At 43.3% G+C, this 23,645-nt stretch overlaps 1 protein-coding gene across 17 annotated transcripts in view; it reads right to left on the bottom strand.

Annotated features, from left to right (window-relative positions):
• CFAP61 (cilia and flagella associated protein 61) overlaps positions 1–23,645 on the bottom strand; it is a 306,350-nt gene that overhangs the window by 48,577 nt on the left and 234,128 nt on the right. For all 17 annotated transcript variants that reach the window (XM_016937529.3, XM_016937533.3, XM_016937534.3 and 14 more), the window contains 3 exons: positions 20,583–20,910; positions 19,136–19,227; positions 10,957–11,162 (listed from right to left, as the gene is read on the bottom strand). In XM_016937529.3, the coding sequence (XP_016793018.2) occupies positions 10,957–11,162; positions 19,136–19,227; positions 20,583–20,910 (626 nt within the window). The remainder of the gene's footprint in view (positions 1–10,956; positions 11,163–19,135; positions 19,228–20,582; positions 20,911–23,645) is intronic.

The following is a 23,645-nucleotide window of genomic DNA, read 5'->3' as shown; positions in this document are numbered from 1 at the left end:
TTCATTTCATAGTGCAATCATCTAAAATAGGTTCTGGGTGGTGGGATTAGGTATAGATTTTATATTCTACTCGGCCTTTGAAATATTTTTCTGCATTTTCTGTAATAAACACATATTGCTTTTGGAGTGGAAATTTTTAAAAATTAAACAAATATGCTTAAATAACCCTCAAAAAGAAACCTATAAAGACTCAGGTGTAGGAGGGAAAGAAGGAGAATGCTGCACCTGTGAATCCCTACTGCCCAGGTGGCTTCAAAGCGTCTCTTTGCAATTGTTAGTTTGCCATAAAAAATTTAGGCAGGCAGGCCAGTTCCTTCTCATGGCTCAGTAGAATGAGAACGTGATTTCTGAAATGCATTTATTTTCACAGTTCCAACAACAGTAAAACAACTCCGTTGTTTCTTGGAGTTCGGCAAAGAGGTATTTATATTAAAGCAGCTTAGTAGCCTTAAAGATAACCACGGCTCATCAGCTATTACTTTAAACTCATAAGTAATAACCTTCAACCACATGCTGCCAGATGGGTATGTAATGAAATGGAGGAAGAAAATCTATAAAGGACTTTAACTCCTGCTGTACAAGTTTGAAAAGAACAGCGATTTTACGAAGATGTGCAGAGGGACAGAAGTCAGTTCTGAACATACCAGTCAGCATTCCTAAACCCCAAATCAAGACTTGGGCTCTGACAACAAGACAGTATGTTAGTAATCAAGGTTGTCTTGATAATTCTGGCAGGGAAGTGCCAGGCTGCCTGGGGTTGGCCAGCTGAGCTTGAAACAAGTATAAGCATAGGGCAAGACAGAATTTTTATCTCACCCAGCAAGGCCGAGTGTCCCTTGCAAGGCCTGCAGAGTGACCAAGTGCCCCAGAAAGCTTACCTGCTCTGCCCCTTCCCCCACACCAGCCCCCTTCCCCATCTGTACACCTTTGGCACATGATCTGGAGAGAATGTTTTCTAATTGACCCCACCAAAACAGGCACAGAGAGAAATCACTTCCTCTGTCTCCACTGGGCCTTCACTGAGCACGCATCTGATAGCTACATCGGCAGGTCAGAATGTCGGATCCAAATGGGGCTGGCAATTAGCATTTTAGAGAACGACTGTTCATAGATGCTACATCCAACATGCCCACTCCAAATTCCATGGATGCAACTGGCCTACAGCAGCACTGTCCAACACAGCTTTCCACAACAATGGAAATGCTCTATTCTCCGCTGTCTGATATGGTCGCCACTTGTCACGTGGGGCAGTTGACTCTCATAGTGGACAGTGCAGGTCTAAAGTATTAGTGATTATCGACAATGCATGAAACAATGTTCCAAAGCAACTTTTAAAACTATATGACATTAGATTCTAGACACACTTTACAGCTCAAACAGCTCATAATTTTACATTTTAAATGATATTAAGAATGTATTTGGCTGCTTTGGGTGCCCAGTGGTTGGAAATGAAATCATTTTTAAGTGAAACTTATATGGAAGCATCTGATCCACCCCTTTGCTATAAAGTGCCCTGGGAGGTACATTATCGACTCTCATCTTAGTACATTTATTCTAAGTAAAGCACCAGATTTCTCACTTATTTAATTATTGATAATGACCTCTCTCTAAATAAATTTTTTTCTTAGAGCATGACTCTGAAAACAAGCATATTCAATATCATATGTAATCCCATACAGACAATTTTAAAAATAAGATATAGCAAGCACATACACGAATGCAATTTTAAAACATCTGCTCATTGAAATTATTAAAAGAAGCACTGCATTTTCTTAAATTTGTATTAATTTGGGAGGGGGAGGGAATACTGCATAGAAAGCTGGAAGTGTTTCTGTCTCTCCATAAAGGATAATATTGACGTGTAGCGAACAGGAACACACAAGCTAAAGTATTACAAGGCTCTGCCCTTGTATAGTACTTTACATACTTTTAAAAAACTTTTTGCACTTGTACTTTACTGTCCATCAACATATACTTCTATCCCATGATGTGGGAAGATTTATCATGGATTACATCTCCATTTTATGGGTGAGGAAACTGATGCTCAATGAGATTAAATGGCTTCTTTAAGTTCACAAAGATGATAAGCAAGAACGCAGGAATTTGACCCCTCTGTTGGTCTTAGTCTAGTGTCCTTTCCATGTTAAGGAAAGGGAAGTGATGATTTGCTTTTACAGATTGTAGGAGTTTCAAACTAAATTCTCTTAGGATATATACCAAGTGTGCACAGGGGCACAGGACAAAGAGGGTGGTCGGGGTGGCAGCTAAGAAGACAAGGGCGGGGGCTATGGATAACTGAGAGGTGGCAGTGGTGGGCTCACCATAAGGTATTTCTTTGTTTTTGTAAAGCTTGGTGAAGAGTTCAGTTTTTATTCGTAATATTGCAGATATGGATCAACAGACGTGTGCAAATTGTGTCTCACACTATATGATTTGTTTCATGTACGGTTCACATTTCAGCACGGTCTTCTGGGATGCAGGGCCATCCCTGTGCTGAAATTGTCTCCCCTGAGTATTAATATGTGATTTAAATATACACATTTCCTTTCAAATAATGAAAGCACTAGTTTTCTTGTATAGCCAGGGAGAATGCCAGCGCCTTCCTCTGCCTGCCTGGAAAGGGCAACGTAAGGACTGTGGGAGTGCACGTTGACTCAGTGGGTGGGGGGAATCCTGGTGGAGAGTTACCTGTTAATAGACATGGGCTCCCACCCTCACCCCAACTTCAGATTGATGTTAACTGGGGCTCAATTTCCTCCCTCATTTCTTACATTCTCATTAATAAAAGCCTTAAACATAAAACAAAATCTTGGCTGTTAGAGGGGGATACTCATGTTTCTTTCATTCATTCACGGGCACTATCCTTCAGGCAAAGATTCTTACTAACACTAGTGAGACTGAGGCACTTGAAATCAGAATTTATACATTCCTGATATCTCAAAACCATAAAAAATCTCAATCCGAGCCTTTCTAATAAGTCCTAACATGATATGCCAAGTGATATTTTCAAGGTAAATGAGGTAAATGTTTCAAAGTTCACACTTCTTGCAGAACTCCATGTGTTCATTTCTCTGAACATTCATTTTGGACTATGCAAATGGGTGAGTCTGTTTTTCTTCCACATTATCATCTTTGGCATGAATATCTGAAAACAGACATGTGCTGGCTATAATTTCAGGGCAGTTCAAACATGGTCTCACCTTTTACCCCAGGAAAGGTTACTTCCACACAAATGCCGTCGTGGAAAGAGGTGGGAGGTGACATATGCTAAAAAAGACCCCTAGTTTTCATCAGAATAGGATCGCCAATAAGAACAGACACATGTTGTGTCCAGTGGACTTTGGCCTCCTCCTTGGTCTACACTTCCAGATCTAAAGTTGACCATCTTGGGAACAAGTAAGGCTCAAAAATTTGAGTTTGGCCTCGTGGCCTGTGGAATAGCAGCAGAAACATCTCTAGGTAAGGATCTGCCTGTTGGAGTAAGAAGGTCAAGGCATGATCAATGAGGAATCCCCAGAGTACGTGAGCAAACTGACCTCGATTGCCTTTTATGAGGGCAGATAAATAGCCTGTAATTGAATGAGTGGGAAGCAAAAGGAAGAGAATGGATTTTGATTTTTAGCAAATCATTTGGGAAAGGATTCTTTGCGAGGCTGGTCGCACAGGACTGGCACGATCTGAAGTGAAACAGAGGAGCAGGAACCCTTACAGAGTCTACAGAGAGCAGGTCAGTGGCCTGGCACACGGCCGCAGGGAAGCGTGTGAGGGATGAGGCGGATATTGGGAGAATTACCATCCACCACCTTTTAGGTATGGACCAAAAAATTGAGAAGCTGGAGTGGGCAGTCATCGTTCAAGAAGATTTTGATAAATCTGGAAAAACAGGCACCTGGAATGTAGTATGCAATTTACCACTGAACACAGCAAAAGGCTGCTGACTACAGAGGCGCAGGAAAACATTTTAAAGTCATGATTAAATGATTCCGACGGGAGTCAAATCAATAAATTAGGGGGCCACGTGGGCTGGCAGCATCCTGCTTTGCAGCTCCAAAGACAGATAACACAAGGTGGCTTTCCTGAGGGAAGAACTTCCGGAGCCTCACAGTTCAAAAAGGTAATGGCAGCCTTGTAAAGGGCTGCTCAAATCCCATTTAGAACACTGTGCACAGCAACACTCAGCCAGGAAATGTAGGCCACCGGCGTGTGCGGGGAAGTGTGGAGGCGGTGGTGGCGCGGGCGCGAGGGCCGGGCTGTCTGAGGGCAGTCTTTGAGAGCTGAGCATGTTAAGATGTGAAAAGAGGTTTAATCAAGGTTTATGAGTATCTGATGGGCTCATACAAAGAAGCTAGGGCAAGACCTATTTACACCACGAGGATAAAGGATGCACAGACTGCTAATTAAGGTGAAGAAGGGAGAGATTCTGTAGGCGAGACCTCTCTTTTGCAGGGTCATCGATAAGTGGAGGTAAAAGACGATGAAGTGGAGTCAGGAAAGCCGAGAAGACACGGGACAGGGGTGTTCGGGTACCTGACAGGTGGCATCTCAAGAAGCCGCCTCAGCCTCCCCTCTCCTCTCCACCCACAGCTCCCATTTCCCCACTTCTCTACACCCTCACTGAAGTTCCTTTCGCGCCCGGTGTCCTGAAGGGAGGAGCATTTTCAGCAGGGCAGAAGGTGCTGCCATTCTAAATACTGCCAAGGGAGTTGGCAGGCGGGGGCACTGTGAGGTTTTGGAGAGGCGGGTGCAGGTGTGTGTGAGCGTGTGACTGGGCGTGTGAGTGAGTGTACATTGTGAGTGCCGTGTGAGTGTGCATGAGTGTGTGCACACGTGTGAGTGAGGTGTGCATGAGCGAGGCCTGTGGGGGCATAAATGCTTTTAAGGGGAAGATTGGGGAAAGGAAGATTTTTAGTAACATATTTGTGTGACTTTAAATGCTGGTTGGTTCAGAAAGCAACAAACGATATAAAATTGGCTCTATTCTTTTTCCAAAGTAGTAAATCAATCCATTGATCAAATTCTCTCTCTCTCTCTCTCTCTCACACACACACACACACACACACACACACAGTCACCGATGGTGGATTAGTTCTGTCTCTCTCTTCAGTGCCAATGGTTTGTACTGGCACTCAGAGGTAAAAACAGAGAATAAAATATAGGTGGAATCCAAGCCAGCCTGGGCCACAGACACTTCGCTTACTGTGGTCCCGTGACAGCTGTCTGCCTGTGCATCATGGCGGCTGACAGCTCGGCCGCCACCTCGTGTCCCCATATGGTTCCAAGTGAGCCCCTTGCAGGCAGCCAGGGTCTGCCTGGGAGGCCTCGGCTACCACAGCAACATCTGACCCGCAGGGCTGCCACCGTTCCCATTGGCACAGCTAGTGCCTGCGCTGTTTTGGCCCTCGATGGAGTGAGAATAGATAGGGGGAAGTGGAGAGGAAGGATCCAAAGGATTTCTCTGAATGCGGAGAGGAACTGATACTGAAGTCATGCCTGACTTGCAGAACAACAATGCAGCTGGTTAACTGTCAGCCCTCCCGGCAGCAGCGGGCACTGAGGAAGGTGCCCCAGACGTGGTGGATGGAAGTGCGCAAATGAAACGTGCCTGGTCTGAACGAGGGACGTTGCTGATGCTGCCAAGGTCAGGAAAACAATCGGTAATCATATCGCGGCCAAAATCAGCTCAACCATTCACCCTGCTTGGAAAGAGCCTCGCCAGCCAGTCTGACAACAGACAGGGCAGGAGTGCTGGTGCAAAAATTAGCACTAGGACCTGGCAGCATTTCGTGGCACTTGAAAAGAATGTGGTCGCAGCTGCATGTAGCCACTAACACACGCCTGGAGTAACTGACAAGGCACAGCGGTGCTCTCAGGACCTCACTTAGAAATGACTGGCGGCCATCTTCCTGTCCCTGCTGCTTTCTGACAGATGTCCATCGGCACCTCCTGATAGCCAGCGTCACCCCGTCTTGCCATCCCAAACACTCATCACAAATCAAATTAACTTTTGAAATTATTACTCTCATCAGTTAACAGCGGCACTCCCTGTAGTAGTCTCAAACTCACCGAGTCTGTTTCAGAATCACCTTCTATTTAGGGAGAAACAAACCAGGTAGGGCCTTGAATATGGTCAAATGTGAAAACATTTTTTTTTTCCGGAAAGTCTTAGCATATCATTCCCCACCAACCAAAATCTTTCTGTAACAAACGGCTGATTCTCCCCTAACTCAAATATTTTGGGTAAGGTTGACCAAGAAAATCCTATATATAAGTGAAGGAGCAAATGAATTCATTTTTTAAATACTTGCAGTTTTCATTATTTAAAATAAGTATTGGAGCCAAGCCTACAAAGATTTGAGGAGGGAAAGCTCATGATTTTAAATTTTGACACTTATCAAAACGTAGTTTATATTCGAAAGCTTTAGGAAGACATCCTTACACATAAAAGGTTTCAGGGACTAAGTACTCTTTCCGAAAAATAAAAATAAAAATCCATTCATGATAAGAATGCTTAGAAAACCAGTAATCAAAAGGAACTTTCTTAATCTGATAAAGGACATCTATAAAAATATACATATGGCAACTATTACACACTTAATTTTGAACACTTTCCCTTTCAAATTAAGAAAGGGGCAAGGGCACTACCCCTCACTACCCCTACTTAACTTTTTATTTTTATTTTTATTTTTGAGACACAGTCTCACTCTGTCGCCCAGGCTGGAGTGCAGTGGAGCCATCTCAGCTCACTGCAACCTCCGCCTCTCAGGTTCAAGTGATTCTCGTGCCTCAGCCTTTCAAATAGCCAGGATTACAAGTGTGAGCCACCACACCCAGTTAATTTTCGTATTTTTAGTAGAGATGGGGTTTCCCCATGTTGGCCAGGCTGGTCCTGAACTCCCAATTTTAGGTGATCTGCCCGCCTCGGCCTCCCAAAGTGCTGGGATTACATGCGTGAGCCACCTCACCCAGCCAATCTTTTTATTACAAATCTTAGCCAGTGCAGTAAGGCAAGAAAAGGAAATAAATAGTATAAAAGTTGGAAAAGAAGAAACAAAGCTGTCACTATTTGCAGATGATATAATTTTCTACTCGGAAAATCTAAAAATCTACAGGTAAATTATTCAAAACTTTCAGAATACAGAACTATACTAAAATTAGTTCATCTCTATACACAAGCATCAATTCATAAAAAATGACATTTAAAACAGAAAGAATAATATAAAGCATCTTGGATCATATCAAACAAAAGTTGTGCAAGCCATTCATGGATAAAATGATAAACCTTTATTGAAAGACATTAAAGAATACCTAAATTGAGAGCTACACTATGTTATGATATTGGACTCAATATCAAATATGTCAATTCTTGCCTAATTGATCTAAGATTTAATGCATTTCCTATCAAATCCAATGGGGTTTTCATGGATCTTGACAAGTTGATTATAAAACTATTAGAAGAATGAAAGGACAAAAATACCCAAGACCCTCTTGAAGAAGACAAACATTCTATTAAATTAAGAATATTGTTGACATCATAAAGAAAGTAAAAAGATAAGCCTCAAAGTTGGTTAAAAATATATAACCAACACAAGTTTGTGTCCAGTTTGTTTATAAATAACTTCTGTGAATTAATAATGAGAAGACACCCCCGCTCCGTGGATAAATATCATGAATTGGCATTTCACAGAAACTACCACAAATGGCCCATGAACAAATGAAAAGGCATCATTAAGTGGGGAAAAGCACATTAAAGCCCTAGGAGGATACCTTTGTATGCCACTAGACTGGCCAAATTTAAAAGTCTAACAGTACCAAGGCTTGGCGGACCTGTGGAGCAAGAGGAGCTCTCTCATTCACTGCTGGGGGAAATTTAAATAAATAACGACAGTCGTGTGTCACTTAACGATGGGAATAGGTCCTGAGAAACACGTTGTTGGCAACCATCCTAGAGTGCACTTACACAAACCTAGATGGTCTAGTCTACTACTACACACCTGGCCTATATGCCCCTGTTGCTCCTAGGTTACAAACTTGTACAGGTTTCTATACTGAATACTGTAGGCAATTGTAACTCCATACTAAGTGTTGGTGTATCTAAACATAGAAAAGGTACAGTAAAAATATGGCATAAAAGATTTAAAAAGGGTATACCTGTATAGGGTACTTACCGTGAATGGAGCTTACAGGACTGGAAGTTGCTCTAGGGCAGTTAGTGAGCTAGTGGTGAGTGAGTGCGAAGGCCTCAGACATTATCATACAATACTGAAGATATTATAAACAATATACTTAGTCTACACTAAATTTATAAAAACATGTTTCTCAATCTTTATTATTCTTTAATAATAAGTTAACCTGTGCTCTTTTTACTTTATAGTCTTATTTTGTTTCAACTTTTTGACTCTTTTGTAATAATAACATTTAGCTTAAAACACAAGCACAAGGCCAGGCACGGTGGCTCATGCCTGTAATCCCAGCATTTTGGGAGGCGGAGGCGGGTGGATCACCTGAGGTTGGTAATTCGAGACCAGCCTGGCCAACATGGTGAAACCCCGTCTCTACTAAAAATGCAAAAATAAGCTGGGTGTGGTAGCACGTGCCTGTAATCCCACCTACTTGGGAGGCTAAGGTAGGAGAATTGCTTGAACCCAGGGAGGCGGAGGCTTCAGTGAGCCGAGCTCATGCCACTGTACTCCAGCCTGGGCAACAGAGTGAGACTCCATCTCAAAAAACAAAAAAAAAACAAAAAAAACAAAAGAACCCCCTAAGCACATTGTAGAGCTATACACAAATATTCATCTATGTCCTTATTTACAAATTATTTTATTTTACTTTTTACTGTTTAAACTTGCTGTTACAAACCGAGGCACAAACACACACATTAGCCTAGGCCTGCAGGGTCAGGATCATCAATATCACTGTCTTCCACCTCTGCGTCTTGTCCCACTGGAAGGGCTTCAGGGGCAATAACACACGTGGAGCTGCCATCTCCTGTGATAATAATGCCTTCTGAATACCCCCAAAGGACCTATCTGAGACTGTTTTAGAGTTAACTTTTTTTTCATAAGTAGAAGGCATACACTCGAAAATAATGATAAAATGTATAGTATAGTAAATACATAAGACAGCAACATGGTCATTTATTATCATCAGCAAGTGTTCTGCACTGGACATAACTGTGTGCTATGCTTTTACACCAACTGGGCAGCACAGTAGGTTTGTTGACCCAGCATCACCACAAACACGTGAGTCATGTGTTGTGCTAGGTGACAGGAATGTGGCCCTTGGAGATGGAAAATTTTCAGCTTCATTAATATCTTATGGGACTCCGATTATATGTGTGACCCACTGTTGACTGGAACGTGTTTATGTGGCACGTGACCATACTTGGGAAACATTTGGGCATCAACTAGTAAAGGTGAAGACATGCATGTTCCGTGACCCAGCGGTTCTAGGGCTAGGATATCTTAGAGAGATTCTGCACATGAAGTACGTCCAGTGTTCACAACGTCCGATTGTAATGGCCCTGAACTGGAACCAGTGTAAATAGTCAACAGGAAAAGCCATGACTGAATCATGACCATTATATGATGGAATACCACACAGCAGGGAGAACAAATGAACCACAGCTACAGACATCATCCTGGATGGTTCTCACAAACACCGTGCTAAACAGAATGCTCGCTTTCTTTGGTAAGCCATAAACCTGAGTCAGAAGTAGGCAAGGCAAATTAATATATTATTTAGGAAATCACATGTGTCTAAGTACACATCTTTAAAACAAGGATTGACAAACTATGACTGGGGGCAAATCCAGCCCAATGCCCGTTTTGGCGAATGAAGCTTTCTTGGGATGCAGCTGTGTCCTTTTGTTTACACATCATCGACGGCTTCTTTCTCACCGCAAGGGCTGGGATGAGTACTTGCAACTGAGGCTATATCTGCCCCTTATAGAAGAAGTTCACTGATCCTTGCTTTATAGGCAACAGAATGACAAACTCAAACTTCAGGATAGTGGCTACCTCCACAAAGATGAGGGAGGGCTGTGATCAGAGAGGGACTTCCTGACTGCTAAGTTAAGGAATTATTTCTTAACATAGGCAGTGGGCCCATAGATTTCCAGTACTTTTTAGTGTCCACACATATTTCACATACTTTTTTGTTTGTATGATGCATTCTACAATTTAAAAAAATTTTTAAGAGGCAAGAGAGATTGATGGCAATCCTGGCAGTTGCTTCTGTGGGTGTCGAGAACACTGGAACTGCATGGTTTTCATTCCACATCTGTCTCTGGTACTGGCTCTGCATCACCTTGCTTTGTGAATAGGGAAAGCCTCCTAACTTTGCTAAGCAGCAAGCTACATTCAGAAGTAACTTTCCACTTGGAAATTCTATGCCTTCCTAATGGATAGGATGAAGTGTGTCTTAAGAGTTTGAAAAGACAAAGGTTTCAAGTCTAACCGACCTGTCAGTGTGGGAATTCCCTTACCAAAACGCTGGACAAATGACCACCCTGGGCCTGCCTGAACACATGCCATGAGGAGGAAGGCTGGGGTCACAAACACCCTGTCCCATGATCGCGGAGTCCCATCAGGATCAGACCCTTCCTCATGCTGTTCCCAAATTGACCTCCTACATTTCTGACCACTGCTCTTAGCAGCCCCGTGTGGAAAGGGACTTGAATATCATCTCCTCCAAGCCCGTCCATGGTAGGCTTGGTTGCACCTGGGGTCCAGGCCCTGGTATGGCCATGGGGGCCAGGTGTGGACACATCCTGTGACTCTCTGCTCCCCAGCCCACATTAGCGTCAGGTGTTCTTCATTAGAACGAAATCTCTGCCGCACAGCCTCTCTCTGGGATTCCCGTTTTGCTCTCGGGTGCATCACAACACATGTCCCTCATTCACGAGACATTATATATATATTTGTATTTCCCTGTAGTCAAATGCAATGTCCAACTTACCTATAGAGATCTGTGATCAGGTTTTCATCGTACCGAGCACACAGGTTGTTGAGGAGTTGCTCGTGCTGGCCAAACAAGCGGATGTAGTTGGAGGCGGGGAAGGGCTCCCTAGAAAGGCACGTGATGGTTTCCACCATTTTATACTTGTTAATATGAATTCGGAAGTAAGTCCCATTTTTCGCACTGCCGGTTACTAGTTCTAAACCCTGGAGGAGGGATGTGGACCAGAAAAACAACATTAGAAACATTCCTGGATTTTGGGAACTTTATCATAGCAATTTATTTTTCAAATATAACAGACAGGTTATATCTTATCCCTCTTTGCAAATAACAGTAATAGATATTGACTAAACTCGGCAGAAGGTAACAGTGTGTCAGAAACCACATACTTGGACTCAGTGACTACAAGGATATTTAAAACTGTGATCGCCTTGTTCTGTGTTTCTAAACTAGTTGCTAGGTTACAACCAATCCTTTATTAATACTGCACACCCAGCTAATAAGTGGAACTGGGTTTATTCTCTCCTCTGAGGTGTTTTAACACTGTTAAATTTCTTTGCTTTCACAGCATCGTTTTGAGAAAAACCTCCTAGTCAAAACTGATCAGAAATAATTTCAGTTATTTTCAAGATTACTTGAACAAAAGAAAGAAGTAAAAGGCCAGGCCTGATGGCGGGGATTGGGCAAGGTCAGTCATTTGAAAAGGTCTGTTCCCAGGAAGAAGGTTCAAGGCTATGGGAGATGCACATACACGTTCTGCAGGTGGTTTTCTGGTTTACAGATTGTTAAAAGTGTGGATTTGTGACTTTCTGCCCTGTAGAAACCACCTCCAATTGCCACATCAGCCCAAGTGACAAGGGTAGATGCTGCTCCAATTCCATGCCACAATGACTTCTTCTATTTCAGCCGCAGATGGCTCCCCACTGGCTCAGGCAGTGGGAAACTTCTGTAGACAAACATGAGTTTTGTGGGGGGTGACTGAACCTTCACTTTGGCCTTAGACTCTGACCTTAGTACACAGCAACGCTCAATAAATGTTCTTTGAGTGCATATAGATTTAAGCTTCTCTTCTGAACTTGAATGTGGCATTTAGAAATCTAAGGCAATTTGAACTGCCTGGATCCCAAACATTTACTTAGTCCTGGACATCACCTGGGGATTTTGTCTAAACAAAAGGATACACGGTTTAACTTTTACATCAATACAGGCAACTGGTGGGTGTTGGGGTATCACATGGCAAAGCCCTGGGGGGACTCAGCCAACTGTAAAGTTACAAGGTGAGATATACAGAAGGCATGACAGGTGAGTCCTGGGCCACCCCCAGGTGCGTGTGTGAGAGATTGGGCATTTGGGGGTGAGGGAGGAGCAAGTGGGGTTGGGGGATGGTGCTTCAAGGGAGATGGAAATGGTCCTTTGTTTATAGAAATGGATGGATAGACGGGAAATCTACCACCATAACAAAGTGCTTAAAAAATCCAAACTTATTAAGATGTTATCCAAAAAACAATGGCCCACCGACAATGGGGGGCAATGTATTCAAAAAAATTAGTGTTAAAATATATTTCATAACAGGGAGATATATTCACAGTACATTTTATGCTTTAGAAGTAGTTTACAAAAATGCACAGTATCATTTCATTTGCTTTGTATCAACATTTTCACAAAATGTTAACGGTCACTTTCTGTGGTTGGGAGACTGGGTCATTTTTATTGTTTATCCTTATAGTTATTTGACTATCTGCAGTTTCTAATTTTTAAAAAATGATCATTACTTCTAAAATGAGGAAAAGTTATTTTTAAATACTCAGGCTGTGGCATGGCAAGGAACTAGATTTTTTGATGAACAAATTGAGTGAGGGGAGGAAGGAAGGAAGGGAGTAAAGAAGGAAGGAAGGAGGGAGGGAGGGAGGAAAAAGAAAGGAAGGAAGGAAGGCAGGAAGGAGGGAAGGAAGGAGGGAGGGAGGAAGAAAGAAAAGAAAGAAAGAAGGAAGGCAGGAAGGAGGGAGGGAGGGAAGGAGGGATGAAGAAAGGAAAGAAGGAAGGAAGCAAGGAAGGAAGCAAGGGAAGGAAGGAAGGGAAGGAGGGAAGGGATGAGGGAAGGAGGTGAAGGAAGGAAAGGAGGGAAGGAAGGGAAGGAAGGAATGAAGGAGGGAAGGAGGGAGGGAGGAAGAAAGGAAAGATGGAAGGAAAAGAGGGAAGGAAGGAAGGGAAGGAAGGGAGGGAGGGAGGAAGAAAGGAAAGAAGGAAGGAAAGGAAGGAAGGAAGGAAAGGAAGGAAGGAGGGAGGGATGAAGAAAGGAAAGAAGGAAGCAAGGAAGCAAAGGAAGGAAGAAAGGAAGCAAGGAAAGCAAGGGAAGGAAGGAGGGAAGGAAGGAAGGGAAGGAGGGAAGGGATGAAGGAAGGAGGGAGGGATGAAGAAAGGAAGGAAGGAGGGAGGGAAGGAAGGAAGGGATAAAGGAAAGAAAGAAAGGAAGAAGGGAAGGAAGGAATGAAGGAAGGAAGGAGGGAGGGAGGAAGAAAGGAAAGAAGGAAGGAAAGGAGGGAAGGAAGGGAAGGAAGGGAGGGAGGAAGAAAAGAAAGAAGGAAGGAAAGGAGTGAAGGAAGGGAGGGAAGAAGGAAGGAAAGAAGGAAGGAAGGGAAGGAAGGGAGGAGGGAGGGAAGGAGGGAGGGAAGGAAGGAAGGAAGGGAGGAACGGAAAGAAGTAAGGAGGGAGGGCAGGAGGAAGAAAGGAAAGAAGGGAGGGAGGGAAGGAGGAAGGGAGGGAAGGATGGAGGAAAGGAGGAGGGAAGGAGGAAAGAAGTAAAGCAGGGAGGGAGGGAGGAAGGGAAGGAAGGAGGGAGGGAGGCAGGGAGGGAGGGAGGAAGGGAAGGCAGGAAGGCAGGAAGGAAGGAAGGCAGGCAGGAAGGAAGGAAGGAGGGAAGCATGCAGGCGTTGGTGTGGAAGGGCGGGCTCCTCTGTAGAAGAATTTGGAAAAAGCCAGGACTGAGCCTCTGGCTGCAGGGGCCTGCTCTCCTCTGCTCATCCCTTGCCCTCAGCTCCTGCCACAGGCATCTCTCTAGGCCTGGATGCCTCATGGGCTTTGCTCATTCCCGTGTGTTTCCTCAAGTCCTGACTTCGCGGTCTGAGCAATGACTCACACCATTGCATGGGGTGGGGGTGGGGGCGCATGACCTCACAGAATAACCCCTGGTGTCAACTTTACCTGATGGCCCAGGATATTCAGCAGTATTTCAGAATTAAAATATATGTAGATATATACACAGTGAAGAATGTGACCGCCACGTGTATTTCTAAATTAAACACAAGACTTGAAAGACCATTTGAGTTTGGAAACAGCAGCTTTAGGTTTGGCTTCTGAACCCAGGGGTACATGTCCCCGTCACAGTAAGGGATGATTGGTGAAAAAGCTGGAAAACTGCAGGTGAGTTCTGAGGAGGGGCGGCTCCTGCACCACGGCAGTAAGGCTGGTGTCTGGGAGAGGACGCACCACAGACTCTGGCACAGTTTTATCTGCCAGGCTTCCCCAGGCCTCCTCCTCCTTTTAGGTTTCATTGTTGGAAGTGATTAAGAAAGGGAGCCCAGGTGTCAAGGGGGCACACCTTGAGATCCACCCATGTGGTTAACAAATCTTGACTTTGCCAAGAGTCTCACTAAATCCCCCACCTTCAGCTTACAAGGACTTCTTTGTGTTTAGGAGGGCTGACTTGGATTCCATGTACGTGGCCGAGGCTGTGCACCTCAAGACGAGGGTCACAGTCACTTAGTTGGTGGTGACTTGTCAAGTCCTTGAGGAGCCCTGCAGGCTGCAGGCTGAGAGCAGTGAGAGTCTGAGCGTTTTGTGGCCTTAAATGTCATCCTGTTCCTTGAGAGTCTGTCATCAGCATCATTTTTAGTGATTTTTTTTGTTATGGACTTGTTGCATTTTTTGGTATTATTTTTAAACGTAAAGACTGCATTATCATATTTTGGCCTCCTCCGTAAGTTTTGTCCACATAATCCTAGCATACAGGGCCTTACAGAAATGAGGGCTTAGAGTCCAGAAGCAGCTACACTAGAGAAAGCGATGAGGAGGTTGCACTGATGGCTGATCTTAACTTTGGAAGGAGCAGTGTCCATTTGAAGGAGATTTGGCACCACATTAGCATCACTGGAGGGGTCCATCTGGGAACTGAGAGTGCATCAAAATATGTTGTATTCATGTTAAATACAATTCACTTAAACAGGGGTTTCTCAGACACAAATTACCCTTGTAGTGCAGGCCATTCCTATTCACAGTCGCTGACAGAACAGGATAACCCAGTGAAGCCCAGAACTCTTGCTGCAATTGCTCATAGAAAGCTGCTCCACTAAGTGATGCCGTAGAGCACCTCCCAGCCCTGCCCACATGGTGCAGGGTTCTGGGGTCAGGACGATTATTTTGCAACCTTCCGGTTTGGTAGGGTATATCTGGTGTCTTCCCCTATTTTAAGTATATGAGCAAATTGTTTAAAAATTTGGATATCAAATTTAAGATTTTGATGGAGTTACTGATTCTGATATGGTTTTTCTTCTTCTTTTTTTCCCTGAATACAATTATCCTTTTGAGGTCCTTTATGATTTTGACAAAGGTTGGAAAATGGTTCTGGAATTCATGCCAAATGGAAGACACAGGATTCATCAGACTTGGTGTTCAAGAAATCAAGTTCCCAGCTCTCATGATGAACACACAATTTTAAATTTGATGGTATCCAAGGCAGAATTTGTTGTGACAAATTTCTTTCTTCCATGGTATATACGCCAACAAAGCATGTGGACTGGAATCTGTAAATTAGTTTATTATGTAGACGACTTGGGGTACCCTTTCTTCCTTTTGTCAGGTTACCTCTCAAAGAGCTCATGAATTACTACAGTATCTTCCGACTTAAATATTCCAATTAGTGAGCACTATAAAAGTCTGATAAGATTTGTCTGTGCTATATCTAGTGTATGAATAGTAATTCAATTTCTCTGGTGAAATATTGTTCAATGGGCTCCATTCTTGATCAATTGGCTATATTTAGGTGACTGCCTGACCATTTTGGCAACGATTTCACTTAATCAAATTAATTCCAACCCCAAAAGATTGCCATGGAGCCATCTTACATTTTTTTTTCTTGGATAATAAAATGGAAAAAAAAATCTGTTTAGATCTTCTGTACTAATTAAAAAGGAGGCCCACCTGGCAAAATGGTTAATTAAAGTCAGGGGTCCTGTTCACATACTGTCATAGCACCAGCCAAAGAATCTATTTAAGTTGCACTCTTATTAAAACTCTCATTATCTAAAAACCCCTTTTGGCTCCTCCTCTGACTTTATTTAGAGAGAGTCGGTGGCTCATAAATAAACAATGCCGCATGTAGGGAATCATGCACTGTCCTTGAAGAATCTGGTTCTGGCTGAAACCAAGTCCAATATGTTCTAGCTCTTGTGCATATTAGACTCGAGTTATTTATCTGTGATGATCAAAGTGCTTAGCCTGTGAATACTCTGGGCTTTATCCTATTTACCTCATGCCCCACCTCACTGGTGGCAGATTTACTTTCTAAAGATGGCCACGACAGTCTCCCTATCCCACACACCGTCCCGCAATATGACCCTGACACTCTCTGCCTTGAGAGATGGATTCTCTATCCCCCACCCCTTGAATCTCGGTGGTTGCTGTGACTGCTCCAACAGAGAGAGTGGGAGAAGTGATGCTGTGGGACTTTTGAGGGCGGGTCATAAAAGGCAATGCAGCTTCCAGCTTGCTAGTAACAACACTTGCACTTGGAGCCCAGAGCCACTGCGTGAGCAGTCTGGCTACTCTGAGGCCACCATACTGTGAGGAAGCCCAGGCACTTGAGGACAGCCCAGGTGGGGAGGCTGTGGTGAACACTTCCGGTCCTTGAGTCATCCCAGCCCAGCTGAGTAACAAGCTTTCGGATTTAGTAAACGAGCCTTCAGATGATCTGGACCATTGATCTAACCCTCTGGTCTTCCCATCTAAGGCTGTGAATAGTGTGGAGCAGAGACAAGCTGTGCCCACTGTGCCCTGTCCAAATTCCTGACTCACAGGATCTGTAAGCAGGATCAAATGGCTGTTTTATGCCACTAGGTGTTTTTTATACAGCAATAGAAACTGGAACACTATGATGACCTTATGGTTTCCTTTATTATAAGAAAATTTTGCATCAGACCATGTGTACAGGGCAACTAAAAGAATCTGGGAAAGGGCTAAGGGAAATAAGTTTTAAACATACAGCATCTACCCTTTTCCTGGAAGAACTGGGTTTCATTATTTATCTGGAATAATGATTAAAACAGCCATCTTCACCACTTACTGGCTACCTGTTTTGTTCCTGACAATGTTACTTTATGTATGCTCCCCAGCAATCCCAGAAATGCAGATGCTGAAGAACTTGTTCAAGGTCCATGGGAAGGAAATGGAATAGGATTGAGATTTCCTGAAGGGTGAAGAACCCATAGCCTGTGCCATTTGAGTAGGCCCCCATTTAAGGATTTTTCCAAGAGCTTCTGCTTACATCTCATTGGCCAGAACCTGCCACATGGCTGACCCTGTCCTTGAGGAAATCTGGGAAATGTGTTTATTTTAGGTTGGTCATATTGTTTACCCTCAAAAATATTCAAGAGAAGAAAATGGGAATGGAAGTTAAGTAGACAGCTTCCAATCTGCCTCATTGACTAAAAATCAAACGTGACATATCCAAAAGGAAGCCCCCAGATGACAACACACACCGGGCTGGGACTATGGGTCAGAGAATCTTATTGGAGGAGCTCTTCAACTGACCAACCACCTGTGTCCTTTCAACAGCAGAATTCCCAACTGCACAGCTTCTGCTTTTCCTGGAGGGGAGGAAAACAGTGGGGTCTCCATGGCCATTCCAGATGCTAAGCAATCTACTTGCTCCATTGACATGAAAGTGGATATTTCAGTTATCTATCGATGCATCACAGGTTGCCTCAAAACGTAGAGGCTTAATGTCCTTCAGTAGGTGAATGGATAAGTAAACCGATACAATCAGACAATAGAGGATCATTCAGTGCCAAAAAGAAATGAGCTATCAAGCCATGAAGAGATACAGAGGAAGCTTAAATGGATATTACTAAGTGAAAGAAGCCAACCTGAAAAGACGATAGGCTGTATGATTGCAACTATATCACATTCTGGAAAAGGCAAAGTGACTGAGACAGTACAAAGATCAGTAGTTGTTGGGCCTTAGGACAGAGGGAGGGACAAACAGGCAGTGCACAGAGGGTTCTTAGGGCAGTGAAGCTGCTCTGTATGATCCTGTAATGGTGGATATGTGTCATTATACATTTGTCCAAACCCACAGAATGTACACAACCAAGAATGAACGCTAATGTCAACTATGGGCTTTGGTTGATAATAATGTGTCAGTGTAGGTTTATTAATTGTAAGAAATATATCACTGGTGGGGGATGTTGATAGTGGGGGAGGCTATATGTCTTTTGAAGGGTTGGGGTTACATGGGAAATCTTTGTACCTCTGCTCAATTTTGTTATGAAACCAAAACAGCTCTAAAAAATAAAGTCTATTGAAAAAAGTAATGGCATAAAACAATAATAAATTTTTATTATCTCACGGTCTCTGGGAGTCAGAAGCTGAAAGTGGCTTAGCTAGGGAGTTCTGGCTCAAGGCCTTTCATAAGTTTTCAGTCAAGATGTTGGCTGGGGCTGCAGTCACCTGAAGGCGTGAATGAGGCTGCAGGATCCACTTCCAAGGTGGCACACTCGTCTGCCTGGCAAACTGATCATGACTGGTGCAGGAGTCCTCAATTCCTTGCCACATGGACCTCTCTAAAGGGGTCCCTACAGCATGGCAGCAAGTCTTCTAGAAGTGTGCAAGCTGGAAGCTGTCGTATCTTTCTTGACCTGACCTGACCTTGGAAGTCACACAGTCATTTCCCCAATATCCTGTTGGCTACACAGGTCAGCCCTACTCAGTGTGGGAGGGGCCACACAAGGGCATGAAGACCAAGGCGCGAGAGTCACTAAGGGCCATCTTGGGGGACGATTACTCCAGTGGGCTTCTGATGTGTGAACCAACACATTACAGTAAAGACTCCAAGTAAAGAATTTCATCTTCTTATAAACAAAGTTATGTATTTGAAAGTAAAATGAAATTCAGAAATAATACTTACATAATTAGGCTGTGCCATTTGTACCTCCAAGGGAGTTGGAATGGCAGGCTTGGCAATATGCAGATAATGGTAAGACCCAGGAAGAATGCCCCCTAGAAGAGATGGCAAGTTTTCCATTTAAAATTAATTGTTAATGAGGTGAGTAACAGAGCTCATATTTTCATCACAGGACAAACAGATGCCTGCAGTGGTGTATGCTCCTCAAACTTTCACACTGAAGTACCACTAACAGCAAGGAACTCCCTGGGGTTGACATTTATTTAACCAAATTGATGTGAATGTGATATGATATCCCATAATGTAGCCGCCATTGCTCCAGGATGTGCCAAGCCGATCTTGTGTATCCTGTGATTATCCGTAGCTCCCCGCCCTTTAACCTGTATCTACCAAAACCAGATCAAGACCTTTAGAAGCCTTACATGTTGCAAACAGCATTCCTATTCCTCATCACTTCTCCAAAATGTAGCCAAAATATTAACAAATTGAATTTAATTAGGACAATCAACAAAGTTCTTTGTTCAATGTTTTAGAAACTGTCATTATCGAATTCTTAATATTTTGGTTTGTTCCTGAGGTCTGGGCCTGTGCCAGCTCTGGCTTCTGACAGCCCTCCCTTCTCTTGCCTGCCTACGGCCACCACCTTTCCTCAGGTCTCACCCAGAGTGAGAAGCAGAGCAAGACCTTGTGGGGCTGCCTAGTTAGGAAGAGGAAGACAAGGATGGAATGTGGGGCTTTCGTCTCTGTAATTTGACATTCCATTGACTGGACTTCATGGACACCCTGGGGGTCTATGTACAGCTTTGTGGGTTCATCTATAAACCTCCAGAAAGGGAACACGTAATTTTGTAAATATGTGTATTTTTCTGGTAAAAGGTCCACAACATTCAGAAACACCATTTTCAAAGGTATTTCTCATACTCTAAACGTGAAGGAACCCTGCATTACTCATGAAATCATCTCCTCCTTAGGGGCCAAAAGGGTTTATGGGATAAAAGTGCACTGCTTTACAGCTGCAAATGGTTAAGCTTATCCATCCCAAGAACAGGCTGAGGCCTGGCTGCCTGGAAGGGTCTCCTTATCTCTGAACTTATAGAGAGAATGGAAGTTTTGGGTAAGATGTCAGAGCAAACCATCATTTTCCAGCTGTGAGACATCCAGACAAGTTAATAATCATTCCCTTGTCTGTTTTCTTATCTGTAAAGTGGGAACCCCATTTAGGATGTGGTCCATAATAAATGCTCAAATGCAAAGAACCATAATAACAATAATTCCAGGTTTGTAATAAATGCTTCAGAAATTATAGACCCTTTCTCTGTCTCTGTGGCAACCCACTGAGGTATGGAGGAGCCTTTTCCCCAAGCCTAAGAGAAACCTGGAGGGCTGGCCTGACTGCTGACCCATACCTAATCTGTGGCTTCATCAAGGAGAAGGAAGCCTACTCGTATACCTTGAATCTTGGCTCCCTTGTACATGGGGATGAGCCGGTCAAGATTAGCTGGTGGCTCGGTCACAGGCTCAAGGGTTGGATCAAAGAGATGTAGCATAGCTGCTGCCAGCTGAAAGCCAACTTCTTTGGAACTGAAGTTGCTATGAGTCCACTCATTTGAGTAGTATCTACTGGAGAATTTGGTGAGGGAGCCAGCAGCTCTGATGGCTATGTCGTTGGTGTGGAAGTTGGTATCAATCACAAGTCGACTGTCATACACAAGACATGCATCATTGAGGGCTTTAAACGTTTCATAATCCACATTCTTCTCACAGAAGCTGAAGAACATCTACGAAGTGAACAATTACAGCAATATTCAGTTATCACTCTTCATTTTACCTTCCCAAAAGTGTGACTAGTCTCCAGGGCATTTTATTATTTGGGGCACAAAAATACATATACTAAAAGTTTGCTATCATGTTGTTTGTGTGCATATGAGAGATAGATTGCCTTGGGTATGAAGAACACATTAAGATCCCCAAATGTCACTCTTATTCACTCAATTCACTCATCCAGTGGAGAGAAGGATGCCAGGTGATGAAATATCTCCCACAAGTGTGAGTGGTTTTCGGCGGAAGAGGGTTTACATTTGTACAGACCCCGCCTTCCCCTCACGCTCCTACATTTTGAACAGCTCTAGCGCAGCCTCCATCCTCTTCCCCTTCCTGTGTCTGACACTCGGGTCTCTGCAGGTTCCTTCTTGGGTTGATCTCATCCAGTCTTCAGTTTTCAGACTGCCCATTGCTAGCTTTTAAAACTCAGTAAGCTTGTCCCTATATGATGCTCCAGAGAAGATGGATGCTTCATCAGTCTCTGTATCTACTAGGTCTGGGTTCCTGCCTTGTTGCTTCCTGCTCTCATACGACACAGAGTCATTCAAGAAATACTGATGGCATACCTACCATATGCCAGGCACTGTGTGAGGGTGCCATAAGCAGAGGGGCCACCAACCCTTTTGCATGCTCCTTAGAAATTATTTGTATGCCCTCTCCATTCTGTGCTCAAATTTCAATGCTTTCTCATGCTCATCTGGACATCGTCTTCCACACTGATGCTGAAAGTCACTGAAGCAGTGCAAGTTAGTTGTTTTTGTCTTTAGTTGTTGGACGAATTGAAACACGCTCAATTGATTTTATCTTTCCCTAAAATAGTCTGCCACTTTATTAAAAGCATGCTAAAAAATGAACATAAGACATGGGTCCCAACCATACTGATGGTCATCTCCCCACTTCCATCACATTCCTGCTTTACCCCCCTCAACTGTTTCATTCTGTATAGACATCAGCTGTCCTTGGACAAGAGGCAGCCAGCCCCTTCAGTATTCCTGCCCCACACCCATGAATGGTTCAGGGAGCTTTCTGATTCTGTGGTAGCCACTAGTCATACATGGCTATAAATATTTACATCTAAATTAATTTAAATTAAATACAATGAAAAATTTGGTTCCTCAGTTGCAATAGCCCATTTTAAGTGCTCAGTTAGCTATAGGTGGCTAGTGGCTGCCATATTGGGCAGTGCAGATACCGCCTATTTCCATCTTGAAGAAGGTTCTATTGGACAGCGGCACTCAGATCCATCATCTCTATGATGTCCTTGGTCCTCCCTCAGGGAGATACATTCTGTGCCCTTGTCCTGTCTTTATTCACTTAGTTGTCTACTCCCATCCCAGGATGCTTCTTTCTTTCAAGTCTTTTTCTTTTTTTTTTCTGTCTTATAACTCTCACCCAGTGGCCACAGGAAAATATATTTCTCTGAGTCTCTCTCTGATTCTGAATCTTTCTGTCTCCCTACACTCCTTTTTTGCTTTCTCATTCTCTTTTCCAATCTCTATAAAAAATAGATTTCCTACCCAGATAAATATATAGAAAGATATCTGATTTGAATTTAAATTATAAAAACAGTGCTATCAACCTCTTGAGCCCTTGAAAATGTTTAGAAGTCTCCTTCAGCATCCTCACAGAAGTTCTTCTACCTACCCAATTTTCTTTCTCTAATTAAGCCTACTTTTTGTTAAGTAGTACATTAAATATACTAGTTCTTGTTTTTCTGGGTTTTAAAGATTACCAGTATTGCAGTAATGTTTACTTATACACTTTTGGTGTAGGCATTCACAATTTTGGCTACATTTGGGGTTTCATAGGAGTTTGTAGACTGGAGTGAAAACTGAATAAGCAAATCCAACATTGTTAATAAGAACATGTGTTACAAGTTACAGACCTTGCAAATACAACCTATGTGCTTCTGTAACGCCAGTGGAATACTACATATTGGGTACAAATAGGAAGTGGTAATGGCTGGCCACACTGATGTTCTGAGTACATATTTCAAGACTACTTATATTGATAATTCTGATTAAGGAGAGCAAAACTCCTCGGTTAGCTAGGGAGAAGGGTGGGAGTCAGTAGTCTGATAAACTTCATTCATTCATGCATTCAGACAAACACTTCTTGTCCCAGGCACTGTGCAAGGTCTCCAGAACATCTTGGTGAAAAACATAAGCATGGAGCGCATGATCTAATTGGAGAGATGAATGCCAACAAGATGGGAAAGTCTGCCTTGAGAGCCAGTGTCACTGCATCCTAACCTGGCTGGAGGCTGGACCACCTGCTAAGAGCCCAGGAGGCGCCACTATCAGGCAGGATGTGGAGAGGCTTTGATGTGGGGACAAAACATCAATTTCAAGAGAGTTCTGCTTCTGCCTTGGTGGTATAACCTCCTGAGATGAATCCCACTGATAATAACTATAAACTCTGATATAAGAGGATTCTTATTAGTATTTAAAAGTTTGGGTAGCTTGTGTATTACAGTAAAAACTTGGAGAAATGACCAGGATGGGGATAATTTCCCTTATTTTAGAGGTTTTTTTTTTTTTTAAGTTTGCTTTTTCAATTACCTTTTCTCTCCATTTCCACATACAGGTATTCAATTTAGAGTCTTTTTGTTTGTTTGTTTTTGGTTTTTTTTTTTTTTGAGACAGGTTCTCACTTTGTCACCCAGGCTGGAGGGCAGTGGCAAGATCTCAGC

This window comes from Pan troglodytes, chromosome 21 (genome assembly GCF_028858775.2).
Source record: "Pan troglodytes isolate AG18354 chromosome 21, NHGRI_mPanTro3-v2.0_pri, whole genome shotgun sequence".
Classification (NCBI taxonomy): domain Eukaryota; kingdom Metazoa; phylum Chordata; class Mammalia; order Primates; family Hominidae; genus Pan; species Pan troglodytes.
Note: the sequence above shows the minus strand (reverse complement) of the source record. Positions and strands in the feature narration are given on the sequence as shown.